Source organism: Sturnus vulgaris, chromosome Z (assembly GCF_052056855.1).
Source record: "Sturnus vulgaris isolate bStuVul1 chromosome Z, bStuVul1.hap1, whole genome shotgun sequence".
In the NCBI taxonomy this organism is placed as follows: domain Eukaryota; kingdom Metazoa; phylum Chordata; class Aves; order Passeriformes; family Sturnidae; genus Sturnus; species Sturnus vulgaris.
Window position 1 is genome coordinate 13,873,929 of NC_142283.1, and position 18,511 is coordinate 13,892,439.

At 34.9% G+C, this 18,511-nt stretch overlaps 1 protein-coding gene across 1 annotated transcript in view; it reads left to right on the top strand.

Moving 5' to 3' along the window:
* FBXL17 (F-box and leucine rich repeat protein 17) overlaps nt 1-18,511 on the top strand; it is a 271,157-nt gene that overhangs the window by 176,910 nt on the left and 75,736 nt on the right. The window contains exon 7 of the mRNA XM_088157115.1: nt 965-1,041. Within this exon, the coding sequence (XP_088013241.1) occupies nt 965-1,041 (77 nt within the window). The remainder of the gene's footprint in view (nt 1-964; nt 1,042-18,511) is intronic.

Consider the following 18,511-nt stretch of genomic DNA (forward strand, 5'->3'; position numbering starts at 1 on the left):
CTTATTTTCTTAAAAATTGGCAAGTAATTTAATTTTGTATACTGTTCAAGGGTTGATTTAAGTGTCAGAGTAAGTGATTGGGTAATTGACCTGAAAATTGAAGTTGAATATATTGGATTGGAAGAAATTCTTATAATTCATCCAATAAAATGCATGTAGAAAATAGCACAATGCTAGCTGATCTAATGAACAACTGATCCACATTAATAGGATTGAAAATGTATTTTATGATTCTGTGATTTCTGAATTATAAACAATGCAGTTGGAAGCAAAGCATTGTAATATAGGCTTGGTGACAAGTACATAATAAACTGCTGTTTAATTTCATTAATTAATTTATATTCATTTTCTTGCTTACACAAACAAATAGCAAGAGTATAATAAAAATCTCTGTGTTTCATAGCGTATTCATCATAGTCATGATGAGGCAAATGAATGAGCTGCTTTCTCATCTATACAAGCTTCTCCAGCAATGTGTTGGAACACCATGATCGTGTAACATTTCTTGACCTGATCAATGCTGACTCATGCAGTATTCACTGAAGAAATACAAACAGGAATTTAAAATTACATTTTCTTGTATTTTGTCCTCATTACAGTGCGTTTATAGTTCTTCCCTAGAAGAAATCTGTCAAAGCTTAAAATTTGCAACAGAAAACTTTGCAAAGTAATATAGAAATGGAAATTCACATTTGTGTCATTTTCCAAAGTGCTTGTCTGTATGCATTTCAAGCAACTCACATATTCAGAGACTTAGGGAATACCCGTATAAAGACATTCAATTTAAAATAATATTTTTCTGTAGTGTAAACATGTTGCCATATTCATTTTCAGTGAAATGTATGGAGCCATTTGGAAAATTAAGAAACTGAGATACAGTACATTTTACCTGTGGAGTGTGCTCTTGATATTTAAAAGTGATTTACTGACTTTTAACAGTAACACATTTTACTGTGTTTTTCAGATGTGTGGAGGTGATTGCCAGAGAAGGACGGAACCTGAAAGAACTGTATTTAGTATCCTGTAAGATCACAGACTATGGTATGTAATATGCCTATATCTTTATTTTTTGTGAAGATTGAACTGGAGTTCACAGTGAATGTTATCAAAGTGTTGGAAATGTAGAGATCAAAATTTTCAAAACCTTCATCCATAAAAATAGGGAATTTATAAAAAGTGTTTGACTTTCTTAAAAATATCTGTGATTGGAAGTATAAAAGTCAGTGTATATATTTGCTGCAAAGTATCCTTACAGAATTAGCAATTTCTGGGCAGACTGGGTAAGGTCCCCTCTGAAAAGTCCTGGAGACCAGGAGAACATCTGAGAGACAATCAAAAAGTATATATGTGTTTCTAGATGCTATAAAAATGTAACTAAACAAGAATGTGGATTGATGTTGTAGGCCATAAAATTTGAATGAAGTTGATGATCCTTCAAATATTCTGTTATGGTAAGAAGAGAGAGGAGCATCTTAGGAATTAAATTTCTTCTCTGATAGGCCACTTAGAAAGACAAATCTTTTATTTAGAATAGGAAAACTTCTAGTGCTTGTTTGGAAAGACTGCTTTGTTCTTTCAAATAAGACACTGACCTTAAATAAGACATTTACTTTTGCCATAAGACCAGATTCTCAAATATCTGTCTCTTTCATGCCTAAATTTCAGTAGGATTTAAAAACTGTATATTTGAGATGTTCATTCCAGGCTTGCTGATTATTTTGTTTCTCATTCACTATTTTTTTAAACTTGATAGTCCCTAGATTTAATAAAGAATTACTATGTCAAAGTGATAAATTACCATTCCACTGGTTGCAAACTCATTCTTCTATTTATCTTTTCAAATTCTGCACTTCAGACGGGTTTGTGTTGTGCATTCAAGGGTATGTTGTTCTGCAGAGTTCTGTTCACCTTATGTGCACAGTATTGGAACCATGCAGCTGTTGCAGCTGCAGAGCTTGGAGCCTGCCAGGGGAGAGGGAACACGGGCCTTCAGTGCCCTTTCTTCTGACCTGCTGTTATTTGTACTTCATTGGGCAGAATTGATGTTGTCAGAGTTTAAAATGTTTTTTTTCTCAGCTCTTGTCCAAGATGAATTTCTGAATTTGTGCAATGTGGAAATTCAGGGAGGGCAATTGTCTGCAGAAGGCAAGGTGATAATAATGAAGGTGCTGCTTGTCACTGCTGAAGGGCAGGGTCTGGAGGCAGATTTAGCCCTCTGTGTACTGTGAATCTACGGGCTCTACTCATATCCCTTCTGATCTGACACCCCATGTGGAAAGAGTTATCATGGGCATAATGGAATTCATGTCTTGAGGATCAATAATTTCTCAAACTGATTCTACCCTTCATTCACTGCAGTTACTCAGAGGAAAACATGATTTTCCCCAAAGTAGGGAAACAACTGAAAAACTGAAGCAAAGAAACCTAGGATAGAGAGAACTGTATTTCTGAAAGAATAAAGAGGGAGAAAAGGAAGTGTCCGTAGCTACATAGAAGGCAGGAAGCATATTTCAGAGAATGAATGAGTAGAGAATAAATGTAGCATTTGGCTGATTAGCTCTATCCAACCTCAGCTTCCCTTCTGTACACTAAAGTCCATCTGTCACTATCATGTTGTAATCTGCAGTCACTTAGCATCATTGCACTCAGTTACTGGGACTTTGAGAATATTTTCTGTTGATAGTGTTGCTACAATGCATTACTATTTGCTTAAAAATTTAACTATTTTTGCTATTAAGGATCCAGTAAAACAGGTGAGATACTGATTTTTGATACTTTATTGACTAATTGATTAGCATTATAATCTTCAGCATGTCTCAGCATGCCAACCTGACAAATAAATTCTGCTTTTAATATCTGAACATGCTAAACAAATTGTAACAAAGTAGAATTCTAAGCATAATTTATGGTTTCTAAGTAAGTCAAGTTTTTGCCTTAGATTAAAAATGTGATAGCAAGTGAATGTTAATTAGGTTAACAAGAGTGTTGCAGTGTTGAGCCAGGCATCACCCTTTTCTCATTTTTTTCCTGGCAATTCAGTTGAAGACTTTTTCGCATTTGCTTTTGTTGCTTTTGTAAGTTAAAAAACGAGCCCCTTACAGTGCTGCGAGTACTTTTCGTTGTTGAACCTCCTTTATCAAAGAATCCGTCTCTCTTCTCAAGGAGAGAAGAGCAGCCACTGTCCCTCAGAGGCTTTTCAAGCCCTCTCGTCCTCAGCAGAAGAAATCAGCTGAGAAGCACAGCTCTCAGGGAACCTTTTAGGTGGTGTCCCGTGGTCTTACAAAGACTTAACAACTTCACACATGCATTTGTTCGGGCTCCACCAGGGAGTGTCTCAGGCTCTATGAGGCTGTGACTGGGTGGGAGCACAGTCCTGTGCAACTGTGCTCTGCTTTTGATAATCCTGAGGGTGAAATCCTGAGAGTTGTCTTTGCTTTGGCAATTAAAATCTTGACGCTAGGTTTGTACAGATACAGGATTTTGAAAGCCTTTTTTGAAATTGTTCAGTGGTAGGTTTTTTTATGCTATGAAAGTTAGCAGAATTTTGATGTCTGGGACAAGATCATAATGGCTTAGTAACTCAACTGGAAAAAAAACAGTAATATTGCTAATTTCCAGCAAAAATTTTTATCATTTGATACATTAATTTATCAATAATAACTTCAGTAAATAAATAATAATTACAGCAATATCTGTTATTGTTGTCCTTCAATTAACTCAATAAGGTATGTATGCGTGAGGTAATTTTGTGTCATCTAGAGAAGGCTATGAAGTGCAATCTTTGTCATTTTATTAATGTCCTTCTTTTGTTTTTTTAATTTCTGCATAGGATAGATAGTATACAAAGCTACCAGGTATGCATATTTTTTTATGTAATTAGTATTTTTAAAGTGCACTAAAATACCACATTTTATTTGGAAGCCTATAAGATTAAATAAAACCCCCTACACTCTAATTATGTCGCCGAAGGCTTCATTCCTTTTGGTGACATTTTTCTGACCAGAAAAATATTCTTTATAGTATACAGATAGATAGGATTCAAACAAGAATTGAAGTATGTATACATACTGAGAGCTGTTAACCATTCTTTATTTCATGTTACATTACAAAATGAATAATTTTGTACTTTTGTGTATAAAAAACATGTTTTGTTTACTTCTGAAAGAAATTATTCCTAAGGATATTATTATATCCTTACATAAGTCTAGCATAATTTTCTCAAGATGTATTTTTAATTCATGATGTCTTGTAACATGCTAGGATGTTGACAATTAGTTTAAAAGTTTTTTTTACATCCAACACATTGTTAAATGCTAAATAATCACTATAATGCATCTAGACTGATAGGACAGACTGAATTAGTATAAATTTTGAGATAAACACCTGTTTCCCCAAGAGCAGAGACAGAGTGAAGTTAAAGCTAAACATTAGTTCCTTGTAGCGTTTCGCCCCTTTGTTAGGCAATCATGAATTAAGCATGGATTGTCAGTATTATCTTTGAGTTTCCTGCCTTTTGTTGATTTGTGTCACAACTTTAACTTTACTTAAACATAGCAAGTTTTGTGTTTAAGCTTTTCCTAAGAAGTGGTAAGGAAGCGGGACTTTCTCAGCTGTGGGGAGACTGTGTGTCAAATGAATTAGGTTGATGTGAAGATGCAGAGCGGTGAGCTAGGGCAGCAAGCACACACAGAATTGTGTAACTGTCTCTTCAATTTTATGCTCTAGTTCTGGGTTTTATTGATATCCTTAGTGCTGGGAATTTGTTTTAAGTAAATTATTACTTATCAAGTTTTGTAATAGTGCAGAGTGCTATGCATTCTGAAACACAAAAGTGAGATTTTGTGCTCAAAGATAAAAAGATTCGATGAAACTAGCCTGTGAAACAGGAATAGATGTTTTAAGGGTCTGATCTTGCAGTAATGTTAGTGCATATTTACTAAGAATTACTTTACAACCACGTTCTTTGCAGTAGTGAAAGATAAAAGTCTAATGCTTTACTTTCACTTTAGAAAAGCAGTCAGAGCAGTGTTTCCTCTGTAAGTCAGAAAATAATTTCAGGGAGAAAGAGCTCAAACACATCCCCCCAAAAAATAAACCCCTAAGGAAGTCACCTTTGAAAATGTTTGACAGGAAGTGTTCAAATCCAGCACTTTGTACAGCTGTGCCTTGCTAAATCACCAAAGAGCTTTCTGAAAAAACAAAATGCCCAAATGGTCATTACTAGGAGTGCGGTTAGCAGAGTGCAGGGAATAAATTTATCTCACAATGTTGCCTGTCAAGTAACCTGCAGAAGATGACAGTTGTCTTCATAGCTGTCTTGTAGAATTTCCATTACCTAGTAGTTCTGGATTTTGTGTAACTTTAAAAGTCTCTATTTCTAGCTGTAAAGTAATTGCACAAAGCTTTTCAGAAGAAATGCTTGGCACAAGGAGCTGAGATGAACTGTGGTCTTTTGCTGAAAACTGTAAGATTCTGAGTATTGAAAAAGAGCTCTCTAGATATGTAGCCTTTTTCTTTTCTAAAATGGGTGCTATTCCTTTTTCATATTGCCTGTTTTCAACATTTAATGATGCATTTAGTGTCTCTGGGGACACATGGGGTTTTTTTAAAGGTTTTTCTTCAGCTGAGAGTATTTGTGGAAGCAAAAAATGAATTTCAACAAACTATAATGGAATTATATACTTTTTATATGAAAATGTTATAGATAGGGCATAGCTTTTACAAGTAGAAGTCTGGAGGAATAAGATAGCATTTATACTGAATCAAGTTCAATTATCACAAGAAAAAACATAACTGTAACTTGTGCTTATTTTTCATAACCGGATTATGGATTCTTTTCTCAGAAGTGAGATACTACTAAGACTGTTAAAGTAGTTTCCCAAGATACTTTTAAATTCTAATGTTTAAATATTTAGGATACATATGCTTTCTATTTTAAAACAGAATATTTTAATTATCAAGGAATCAGGCTGTCCTACTGAGAGTTTCTTGCTTTTTCTCTATGATGACATGTGCTTGTCATGTAAATCATAAAGAATAAGCATACTGTGGGCATTTTTGCAAGAATGAACGTTTAATGTCTGCTTCTCACTTGGATTAGCAAATGTCTCTAAGGCTTGATCTCAGTAAAACTTTCTTAATACTAGCTTTTTAAAATCTATTTTTGAAACACCATGTCTTCTGTACAATACAACTCAGAAGGCAAATACATTTTTGGGGGGATAAGAGCAGCATTTATCGATAGACAGAAGAGAACAGGTGGTAAATAAATTTCTGAGTTTAAAATATTTCATCCCCAGCCTTTTCTGGTTTGCAATCCCTTCATCAATTTATATAATTTAAATAAATGCAACTTTCATTTTATCTGTCAAAATAATTTTGAATTGTTGCTATATTGAATTCCAAGTTTCTCTTCTCTGAATAAATCTTTCCCCTATTAGGTTTTCCTATCTTGTGTCTGGTTGGTTCTTTCTCTTTTGCACTCTTACTGATGCAATGAGCACAAGCAGTGATCACACTGGCCTCCGTGTTTATGCTTGTATGTAAATGTACAGATAATCTTTAAGGACCAGGGCCTCTGTTACCTTTTTTAGTGATGTTGTGTATGTTATGTATATATATATACATATATATATATATATATATATATATATACACATATATATGTGTATATGTATGCTTGTGCTTGTATAAAATGGTGGTAATAGAGTACATAGTAGTATCTAATATATATATATATATATATATATATATATATATATATATATATATATATATATATATACACACACACATATATATTGCTTTCTTACGAACTTTTTCTCTTCCTTTATACAAAAACATTTTCTCTCTAGTTTTTGTCCTGTTAGTTATTCAGAAACCTGAATTCACTGAAGTAAGTCAGCTGGATTGTTGATGTTTAGTGCCAAATTCTGAGGTTCTTTGCTCGGTTTTAGTATTCATTTTCTGTGCATAGGTTACATCTTTAGCTCCGGGAGACTGTAAGACTTAAATTACCTGAAGAGTAAGTAGGTGGCAAGCAATCTGTACCCTGTTGTATGTATTAATGATACTTACTTCCTTTCACTAAATCTAGCAACTAGTAAAGAGGTTTTGTTTGCTTTTGGCATTAAAATGCTCACTCTTTCTGAATTCCAAAGAAAATATTTCCATAGAAACCCTGGTAATTATGAGGATCAGTGAAAGCTTATTCTAGCAACAGAGGTGAGTTTCAGAGTTTTATGTAGTTTAACAAACCAACAATACCTATTACAGCTTACTGCCTCTTCCTCCATTATTATGGCATTACTGTTTATGTTGGAGTGTGCAGGAAGAAGTTGGAGTCTTTTCACATATTTCAAAACCTCTGAAAATTTCCCTTCCACTAGGAGGAAAAATTACAGGGTAGAGCTTTTGTAAGGACACTTTAAAACTTGTTTGGTTTTATATTTATTTATTTATTGCTGTCTTAGTTTGGGGTAGTTGCTCACATGGAATCTTGCAGGTATTAACACCTAATTTTGTTTCCATAAGAGATCATGTTTGCATTGAAACCAAGAGATCTGTTAATGTGAGGAAAGATAGCAGTGTATTGATGTATTTTGGCAATGGAGCTCTAGCAGAGAATATGTTTTTGCAGTTCTGTTAGGAACTTTTAGAAATGTTCAGGGGTGAATAGAAAACTTCAGTCACCTGTCTGTGGAAATCATTAATAAGGAAAAGTCAAATTAAAAACTTTATCAAAAGTAATCCCTGAAGCAGAAAAGAGCTCTTGAACAATCTTGTCAGCACCATATATAATTCATAAGTATCAAAACCCCAAATTTTCTCTTTGTGTAAGTTTCATCTGTATTCCCAATGTCACAAAAATAGCATGCAGTTTTCTTTAGAAGTAGATTTGAGATACCACTGTGCGTCTTCAAGACCCATACAGTGAGATAAACTACTGCAATACCATATTTCTCAAATAACAGACAGTTGCAAATCCTTTGTCCTATGGTACATAATAAAGGATTTTCTATATAAGCAATGAGATGAGACAAAATTTCAAACTACCTTTTGAATAGTGGAAGGTGGGTTGTCCCCCTTAACCTGTACCCTTAAAAATAATGTAGTATAATAGCCAGCTGGAGGAAGCTGGATGTAGATACACTTTTGAATTGTCAAGATGAACAGAGCAGAAGCCTATGATTTGTACACAGCTTGTTCCCAGTTGCTTATTCTGACTGTGGAAAACGGAGATATGTTGTACTTCAGGTTTGATTTGTCTTGTAGAGAGATCCACAGGTGCTGTTATTTTAATTTAAGCTTTTCTGTGGGAAACATAGTGCTTTGTGTTGTTATTTCAATTCTTTGGTGTGAAATTTGGCAGCAATTTATCAGTCATAATAGAAAGTTTAATTTTGTGCTGTTTTATCACTAGAGAGAAGTGCTTAACTTAATCTTCAGGAAAAACGCACGTCATTTCTGAATTCCAAGGCACATATTTCTGATAGAGCAAAAATTGAAGTGGGCACAACCTCTGCATGTACTGCCAGAAATACATTTTCAGGTTCTTGTTTTATTTACTGTGTTAGGAGTCTTTAATATAATACCAAACTTCCATTTAACTCAAGATCTGGCTTCTGTTCTCTTGTGTTAGTTGTATTTTCTTTTTTTGTGTGTGATCTAAAAGAGAAACATATTGCTTTATTCCTCCAGTGCACTCGTTACCCCCTGTATTAAAACCAGTGTGCTGGGTGCCTCTCCCACAGAGCCACTACACAGCAGAAGTAATATATCTAAACACTTGTTTGTGGAGCTCAAGACTGATTTAAAGCACAAATAAATGACTACATGTAAATTGTGCAATTATGATCATATTATGAACGTTAGGGTCATTGTTGTTTTATTGTTGTTTTTTTGTTTGTCTTTTTTTGCTTTTAATTTTATTTTGATTTTGCCCCTCAGACTACCAGCAAAATGTATTGTCATTTTATACTTTCATTTCAAATGGTATCTATTGTGTCACGCTGCAAGGAAGAATACCAATTCTAACAGAACATTTGATTTGCAGTCAGAGGTAGATTTACATAACAAAAACAATTGTGAAACTTTATTTAGCATGAATTTATTTCTAGCTTGAATAGAATAATATATATATTTAAAACCTGTAATATTTTCTGATAAACACCAATTACAGGTCACATTAACACACTGTTGCTATAATCCACTTTTAAATTTAGTTCATTGTACTTCTGAATATGTTTAGAATTTACCCTTAAACCACATTATTTGTTGAGTAGCTATTAAAAAATACATTAAAAAACCCATACATTTGATACATTTAAAATTATTCGTATAAACCTAGTATTAGTCTCAGAGGGGACTGATGACTGATAGTTTGCAGTTGCAATTTACTTCTTCTAAATTCTAGGAGCCAGTTTTATGATGCCTCTTTTTACTGCACTATAAAACATATTTTACAAATTACATTTTTAAAGTTCGTGCATTTCTACAGTGTTGCCGAAATAAAAATGATTGTTTTCTTCAGCTGACGTCCAAAAGGAGAAGCTCATTCACAGTCCTTAAACATAAAATCTGTTGTTTGAACTTAGCAAGTAATAAAATTGTTTCATCATAATTGCTCAAACTAAGGTAAATCTTTAAAAATTCATTTTTTGGTGGAAGAATTACCTTTCCATATTCTGTTTCATACATTCAACATTGTTTTATTGTTGAATTCCAATAATACTCAAATTACTTACGAAAATTCTCATTTTAACCATAAGGTATCTGCCTGCCTTAAAAATCCAAAAAAAGTGCTTTGTAGTACCAGTAGTATAGTTATTTTGAATGCCTAAATTTAAAAACAATATTATTGCAATGATTTCTGTAGTCTACTGTAGTAGGATTGTGGTAAGGGAATGAATACCTAGAAACAAGTTTTTTCTTCAAACGGATGAAAAAATATCAATTAAGATATTGATGTAGCTGATTAGAATAAAAAGGAAATTAAATTGCTAATACCACAGCAATATGATACATACTGGTTTAGAGCTTTATTTTTATAATTTAAAAAAATGAAATGTTTAATTTAAAAAGTTCAGTGCTTCAATGTTTTTAACAATTAGAAGGAGAACATGAAAACAAATTCTAACTTTATTATATATCTGCCTTTTGACACACTACTGAGGTCTCACTATGAACATGTATTAATAACATAATTTAGAATTATGCTATTAATGTTATATTATATGTAGGTATTGGGTTTGCCAAATACTTAAATATCAAGTAGTAGGGACTGGATCATTTTAAATTTGTATTAGTTTGAAACATGAATTACAACTCAACAGTAAAATACCTAATAAAAAAATTTAATAACGTGGATATTTATCAACTTGTCTAAGAACAGAGGATGCATCCAAAAAATATTTAAACTTATTTATTCAGATGTAATGAGTGGTACTTCCCCCTGCATTCCTGTAATTGCGATTCTGGGTTAACTTTATTATGACAAAAGCATTTGCTTTTTACATCTGTAATGATTTATGTAAAGAAGTTCATGCTGTAAACTGTAAACTGTTCACAGCATAGAACAGAGTGTAGAAACTGCTCTGTTACCAGTGGAGGGAATATGATTCACTTCATAAATAATCAAATAATCATTGTGCTTTCAAAAATTATTAAATTGGCATAAAATTTTTGTTTTGGTCAACTTCAAATATTTGAAGAGTTTTCTATAAAAACTTTGTCTCAAAGTAGCTTTTAAATTATATATTTTAGTTTCTCTTAAGTCAAGTGGAATCATTTTAGCTTTTGAAATGTCAAGTATCTTTCCAGAACACTCAGACAGCAAGATTGCTTTATTTGCAGTTCTCTTTGGCTTGGTGCCATTATCCCTTAATTTTAGCTATGCATACTGCACCATATTTCTTCTAATTACAAGAAGCCTGATACAGAAGGGTAGGAAAGAAAGTCCAAAAATGTAATGCACAAGATTGTTAGCACAAAGAGAAATGAAGAAATATGGTAAAAGGGAATTCTTGAAAAGTGTAAGAAAACAATTCTAATTTATCTGAAATTCTAAATAATGTGCAGTTTGTGATATTTTCTTCACTTTTACATATTTTGTAATAGGTAAGTGAAATATATTTCATGATGTCAACCTGTTTAGATACTTCTAAAAAGAATACAAATATGGGAATGTTTAAATGTTATTATCTAGGCGTAATGATCCAGATTACAAACTTACAAGACTTTTCAGTAATCTGAAGTCTTTAATATTTTTTATTTTTTTGGTGGGGGGAGCGTCCAGGTCAATATTTTGTTGGGGTTTTTTAAAACTCTTTTTAATAGAATCTATGATATATATGATGCAACTCAGTTATCTTTTGGGAAGTCAGGAGCTCTAGGAGAATAGTACTTTGGCTATGTATGGATATTAGAATAAAGACGAAATGGAGTAGAATTTTTTCATGCTACTAAATTTTGAAAGCACTGAAATTGTAGGTTGCATTTTGTATAAATAATTTTAATTTGAAGATATAGTAAAAGCATCTCTCTCTGCTTCAAGTATGAAATCAAGTATGTTCCTTGATTAAATCTGTAGGTCTACATTTCTAATAATTGGCTAGTCAAACTTATGTATAAAAATGTGTGTTCTCTCAAATACCTAATTAATTCATGCACCTTGTTTTAGGAATATGTGAATTAGTGCACCTTAAACAGGAGTATTTTCTCAATTTAATTGAAAAAAATTATTGTCCTGAAGTTTAGTGAGCAACCAGTAAACAAAAAATGTCAAGTATGAAATCATCATCGTTTATTGTTTCTCAAAAGTCTCAGTCTTGCATTAGGGCATTAGCCATACTATTAATTTGGTATAATCAATGAATCATAGAAATTTTGATTTAAGAAGACCCTGTGTTGTGTCACTCAGCCCAGCCAGGCACACAAGGTGGGGATGTCACCAGCCCTTGATCAGATCTACCCTGGCTCTCTGTGGCTCTGCTCTGCTTGGATATTTCTTAAAAATCTCTTTGGACAGAGGACCCACCGTATGTCTCTGGACATTTTATCAGTGCTTTATTTACAGTGCTAAAGATTTTTGGTTTTTCCGTCCAATGCCTAACCTAAATCTCACTAATGGTACACTGTGGTCATTGACCTTGTTACATCTTCTGGTGAGTTGTGAGTCAGCTTTGACTCCATCCTTTTCATAACCACCAGTATAACTCAGATCTTAGCATGGTATTGTGTTTGTGGGAAGAAGAAAGGTGTGTTGTTTTTGTATGTGAAACGAACCTGAAACTTTAAAAGAAAAGAGAGAACTAATAAGTGTTAACAAATAAGAATAACGTTTTATTTATTGGTTAGTCAGCCTATGGCTCCTCCTATTAGGAGCTTTGTATGCTGCATATTTATCACACTGAATTTTTCCTTAGGCCACAAGCACTTGTTTCACCATTACATTTTAACTTATTATTTAGAGGGAAAAAACAAATGCCTTGTGAATTAATTATATTTGTTTTCTTTTTTCAGTTAACACTGAAATCTCATTAAAAGTCAGTGACAGTGTTACGTTGCCTACAGCTTTGTTTTAAACCAATATGAGGGATATTGGGGAAAAAAGTAAAACCTCTTCTGGCTATTTGGATATTACTGCATTCTCATGTTGGTAAAACACAATTTCTTTAACTTTTCTTTTGTTTTGAAATGAGGCACGATGAAGAAAACATTAATATTTGAGCAGCAATAAGTGCTCCAGTATCCTAATCTACCAGTTTTGCTGGTACCATCTATGTTATGAAAAATGAAATCAAGGAGACAATAGCATTTAACTGTGGCTGCCTGGTAAAAGAACATATAGCATAATTAACTATAATCAGTTGCTGGTCTAGTGCACCAAATCTGAAATTATATGTATTGTACCTTTGCTATGCCCCTCTAACTTTTCATCTGAATCTCTGCTATTTCCCTTAAAGCATTGGTTTGTACCTTTTTTGCCAGTGAAGTTGGTAATGTAACCTTTACATTCAAGTTGAACATAAACCTTATGGTTAGTCTATACTTGTCTCCTTTTCATTTCTTCCACCACCATAAAACTTTGTTATCTGACTTGGTATACCAGATTTTCTTGATTGATGTTAAAGAGGAGCAGAAGTACTCTTAGCAATTGGAAGCTATTTTTGGACCCTTGGGGAGTTGTGGTCATAACTAATGATGTCCTAACGTGGACCTGCTGTAGTTATATTTTAGAGCCTTGGACAGAGGAACACGGAACTGCTGACTGAAAACATAGTATCATTTTAGGATTTTGGATAGGCCAGGCAAAATGATGACAGTATAAATAAAAAGGTATTCGAAGCTATGTTTTTCAGGAAAAATGAGCTCAGCAGCATATTCAAAATTTCTCTGCCTGTTCTTTGACTTGTACATTTTATTTACATGAAATTCATCAGTCAGAATTACGGTGGTGGATGTGTTTCATGTTGCATTTGGTGACACTGGAGCCTACTTCTCTGAGGCCGTGCACTGTAATGACTCATGAAGGACCTTATTCTTCCTGTTCCCACATGGAACTGTTTCTGTATATGCCAAGAAAATGGAAAAACGTGTTGATATGGAATTTCAATGAAGAAGAAGACCTGCTTCATTTAGGGAATAGTTTTGGCAGCTATGAAACAGTACCTACTTCAACAAAATCTTGAAGTATCCGTTTTTTTACCTATAACTCCCTGAAGTAATGCTTGTATATGCCACTGAAAGAAAACATAGCAGCCACTAATTTCACTTTGGCTGCCTAGATGATCTCTTTTGTTTCTCTTCTGTTGTTTAAGAGTGTATCAGTTCTTATTTTTCCTAGGTGTAGTTCAACAATTCTGTGTAAACAGAACTTGTTTTCTCTACCATTCTTGTCCTTGTCACATAATTAAAGGAGGAGGATTAAGAAACTATTCTGATAAAATGTAACTTGTAAGAAAAAAGAAGGAAAGAAGAAATCTATTTTGTCCTTTAATCAATAAATATACAAGTACACTTTAAAACTAATAGAAACTGCAAACTGAAAGAAATCTAATTCATTGAGGTCACTATTCCCTCTGCAATCCGTGTTTTCTTATAAACTGTGATTTATGACCAGTGAGATTTTGCACAGGTTTTGTAAAAGAGACTGAAGAGACACTGGCTTTATGTATATATATATTTGTGTATATATACAGAATACCTTCTTGTGATCCTATGTAGAGGGCTTTGCCACCAGTCATGTGTTTGCACATATATTTGGTTGTCAAGGCTGCACATGCAGGTACAAACATGCACACAGAAAAAACACCTTGGATTATGTTTGTTTCTTATATAGTCAGAGTTGAAAAATTGCTTTTAGAGTACAGACATAGCACACATTTAAAAGGATGTTTTTTAAGGGAAAGGAGAAAGATTAGATAGCAGTTTAAGTAATTTTTTTACATGTTTGACTTCTAATGCAGCTGAGCATTTCATAAGTCAGATATTTTATGGTAAATTTCGCATACATTCCTGTTATTTTTTAATCAAAATAAGAAGATCAACAATGTAGTCTTTCTAGTAGAGTAAAGTACAATTAGATTGCTTTCTGCTAATGCATAATACCGTTTAATTTGATTTTAGGAAGAGGGAGGTCTCTAATGGAAAGGAAATGGACTTTATAAATTAGGTGTACCCTCTTACATTTACCTCTGTTCATGCAATTGCAGATATCGTTGCTAGTGCCAAACAAAGAAATAACAATGCTTGAATTGTAAACAATATTGAGCACATATGTATGAAATGCACAGACACAAAACCTTTTTCAAATTTACAAATTGCCTGAATCTCCTCACTGAGATATCTACCCAAAATGTAGTATTGTAATAAATAAATAAAAATTAAAGGTCAATCTGAAAGCTGAGGGGTCTAAAGATACAACCTAGCACACAAGAACCTAGTTCCCCAGTTCATGGAGATGTATTAATTATCATATTATGATCTTGTGGAAAGATTGTTTCAGATAAAATGCAGAAACTGTGTTATACTTTTCTAGCATGTGTACACAAAGTTATTCCTTTAGGTGGGTGAAATTACCTATCACCCATCTCTGCTCTGCTCCTCATGTAAGATGCTTATGATTCTCTAATCATCAGTTGCAACTTTGTGTATTGTCACTCATCTGATTACCAAAGATTCCAGTACTAGAGATTTTAAAGCACATTGCGGTTTGCGGATAAAAGGTCTGTAATCTTGAATCAGGATTTAACAAAGAAGCATTTGTGTAGTTCCTATGGGAAGTGGCTTAGAACTGCACACAGAAGTTAAGCTTATTACTGTACTTGATAATGGAGCTACTGACAGGTCTTTTGTTGAATGAGAGTTGGTGCACATCAGATTGTGAAAGATGGAAAGCCTTGATTTATTTTTTTTGGTTGGGTTTTTTATTTGTTTGGGGTTTTTTTGCTGACATAGACTTTAAATCTTGAAGATCTGATGATATCATGTAGGGAATAAAAACAGCCTTAGATATATGGGAATAAAAGCAAAGGAATTCAAAATAAAAACAGTCAGTCACAGCAATAACATACGATGTGCAGCTACAGTTTAGGAGAAGAATGCTTGGATTTTTTGCTGTCAGCTGGAACCTTGATCAGTTTAGGAACTCAGAAAATGTTTTCTGTCTTCTTTTTGAAGTTTTAATTGATTACGTAAAACATTTTCAGATTCTGCAATGCTGAATACAGAGTTTATAATACCTTTCAACTCTCTTGGTAGTCTCGAAGCAACCTTGATCTGTTTTGGAGTCAGCAGCATTCGCTGTTACTTTCCAGAATGCTTAGAGAAAAAAAGAAAAATTCAAGTATTAACTCTGGCTGTTGCAAATTTTGTATAGGTATTGCTGAAATAAGTCACTTTGTTTGATGAACGCTACTGTAGATGCCTTCTTACCTACACCTGGCCTCTTTTCACTTTCCTAATGTTTCCATAAGTGCAATGTGGGTATTTTCAATCTCTTCTAAAGTTAATAGGCAAACCACTTTTTCTCAGACAGCCCAAGCAAGACAGCAGGCTCACCTTGTACTGGGTGATGGTGACCTTTGGGAACAAAGAAGAGGGATCCAGGGGTTTGATCACTCCCACAGTTGGACTGGCCCACGTGAAGTCAGGATATAGTTTCAGCAAGAGGAATGTGGACTGTGACATGGCTAGACGGGGAACTTTGATCTCATGTGCTCAAAATAATTGCAGAATAGGGGATCGCTGAGATAGAAATTACTCATGCATTAAAACACAGATAATTTTATCTCAGGCAAGGAGAAATAGCAGGTGTGGATTTTAGAGTGGAAGGACTATAACACTCTGAGCTGGGAGAGTGTCTTCAGAGGGGTTAGGGTTGCCCAGGCCACTCTTTTGCTTGGGGAAAAGAATACACAAGAGGCGTGTACCCCTATCCTGCTTGGTCCCTGTGCAGGAATGTTCATTCCCAACCCATTCTCTTTTCCTACTAGTAATGTTTTATGAAAGAATGCTTTTGGAAATACACTCTCTTGACCCCAAATTTAAAAGTTTAAAACAGCCTTATCTCTTATGATTAAATTCTTTCTTTTCCAGATGGAGACTGAATACTAGAAAATGGCATCAATTTGTGACAATCCATTATATATTCCAAAGCTTTTATTTTTGTTATGTGCTTTAGGTGACCAGTGTTTCTAGTAGTTAGGAAAAAGGTCTCAGAGAGTCAGATCTATGTTAAGAAGCCCTAGAATCTCTTACAAATACTGCCAGGATGCAAATTGCCATGAAGTGGTAGGGTATTGGAGTCAGAAATTTACACAAAGTCAGGCACTTTTCATTCTTCATGGCTATTGTAAAGCCAAGCATTTACATTCACATTGTCTTTAGCTATGTTTGCCCTTTAAATTTGCTCAGAATTGTGGCCTATCCTGCCTAATTTCCGTATCAATGATGTGGACGAGGGCATCAAATGCCCTCTAAGTCCGATTGTTGATCTGGGAGAGAGCAGGAAGGCTCTGCATAGGGATCTGGACAGGCCGCATCCATGGTCCAAGGCCAGCGCTCTGAGGTCCATTGTCAGGACTTCTCTTGGGTCCCAGCAGCCCCAGGCAGTGTTACAGGCTGGGAAAGAGTGGCTGGAGAGCTGCCCTGGGGAAGACCTGGGGGTGCTGGCAGACGCAGCTGAAGAGGCAGCTGTGCCCAGGTGGCCAAACAGGCCAAGGGCGCCTGGCCTGTGTCAGCCATAGTGGGCCAGCAGGAGCAGGGTGGTGACCTGTGCCCTGTGCTGGGCACTGCTGAGGCCACATCCTGCATCCTGTGCCCAGCTCTGGGCCCCTCAATCCAGGCAGGCCATGGAGGGGCTGGAGTGTGTCCAGAGAAGGGCAGCAGGGCTGGGGAAGGCTCTGGAGCACAAGCCAGGTGAGGAGCAGCTGAGGCAGCTGGGGCTGCTCAGACTGGAGAGGGGAGGGGGGAATTACTGGTAATTACTGGTCTCTAAAACAGAAAATGTTGCAACCAAGTGAGGGTCAGGCTCTCCTCCCTGTTAACAAGTGACAGGACAACAAGAAACAGTGTCGAGTTGAGCCACGGGAGGCTGAGATTTCATTTTAGGAAGAATTTCTTCACCAGAAGTGTTGAAGGCTGCCCAGGGTAGTATTTAAAAGACATGTGTTAGTGTCACACAGGTACATGGGTTAGTGGTGGACCTGACACTGATGGTTAATGTTTGGACTTTCCAACGTAAATGATTCTGTAATCTTAATAGGTAATTTCGTGTGTCCAGATATGAAGAATTTCTAGTGTCTTTATATTCTGAGACTGGGAGCTTTAATAAAATATCCATTTCTATTTTCCGTTTACAGTGGCATTACAAATATCAGCTTTACCACACGTTCTTGCTTAGCAAATACTTAGAAGAGTAAGAATTTCTGCTTCTCTTCATTGGTTTTGTTGTTGTCTCCACATTACAGGGTCTGTAGTTTGCTGTTGGTACCTGCATATTTGCAGGAAATTGTCTTAGCTTTTGTGGGTTTAATCCTTTTGTTCTTCAGATATGCCCAGTGCTCTTCTTAAATTTATTCTGAAGAAAAGCAAATCCCTATTCAAAAGAGACTGATTTATGATGGGAAAGAAACTTTAAAAACTAAGTTGTTCTTTCTAGCTCCAAGTACATGTCTAATTTAGCTTTCAGTTTGGTATTCACATTCGTTTAATTACTCATATTTACCTTTTCCATGTGCCTGTTTTCCATCTTACTTCTCAGAGTAAGAACAAGCAAAATATTTCAGCTGTGGTAATGAAACACAGTGCATCTGAAATTGGGGTTTGCTTTTGTTTGCAAACAGCAGTAGAATAACAGGTGAGGAGTTCTAGCTTAAATATTTACATGTGAATTTAGTGACTACAAAATCAGTAATCTGATTAAAATTAGATGCAGTACTTATGCGTTCTGTACAAACTCTTGGGCACCCAACTTTTAAGCAGATTTGAGAAATATTGTATGTGTCAT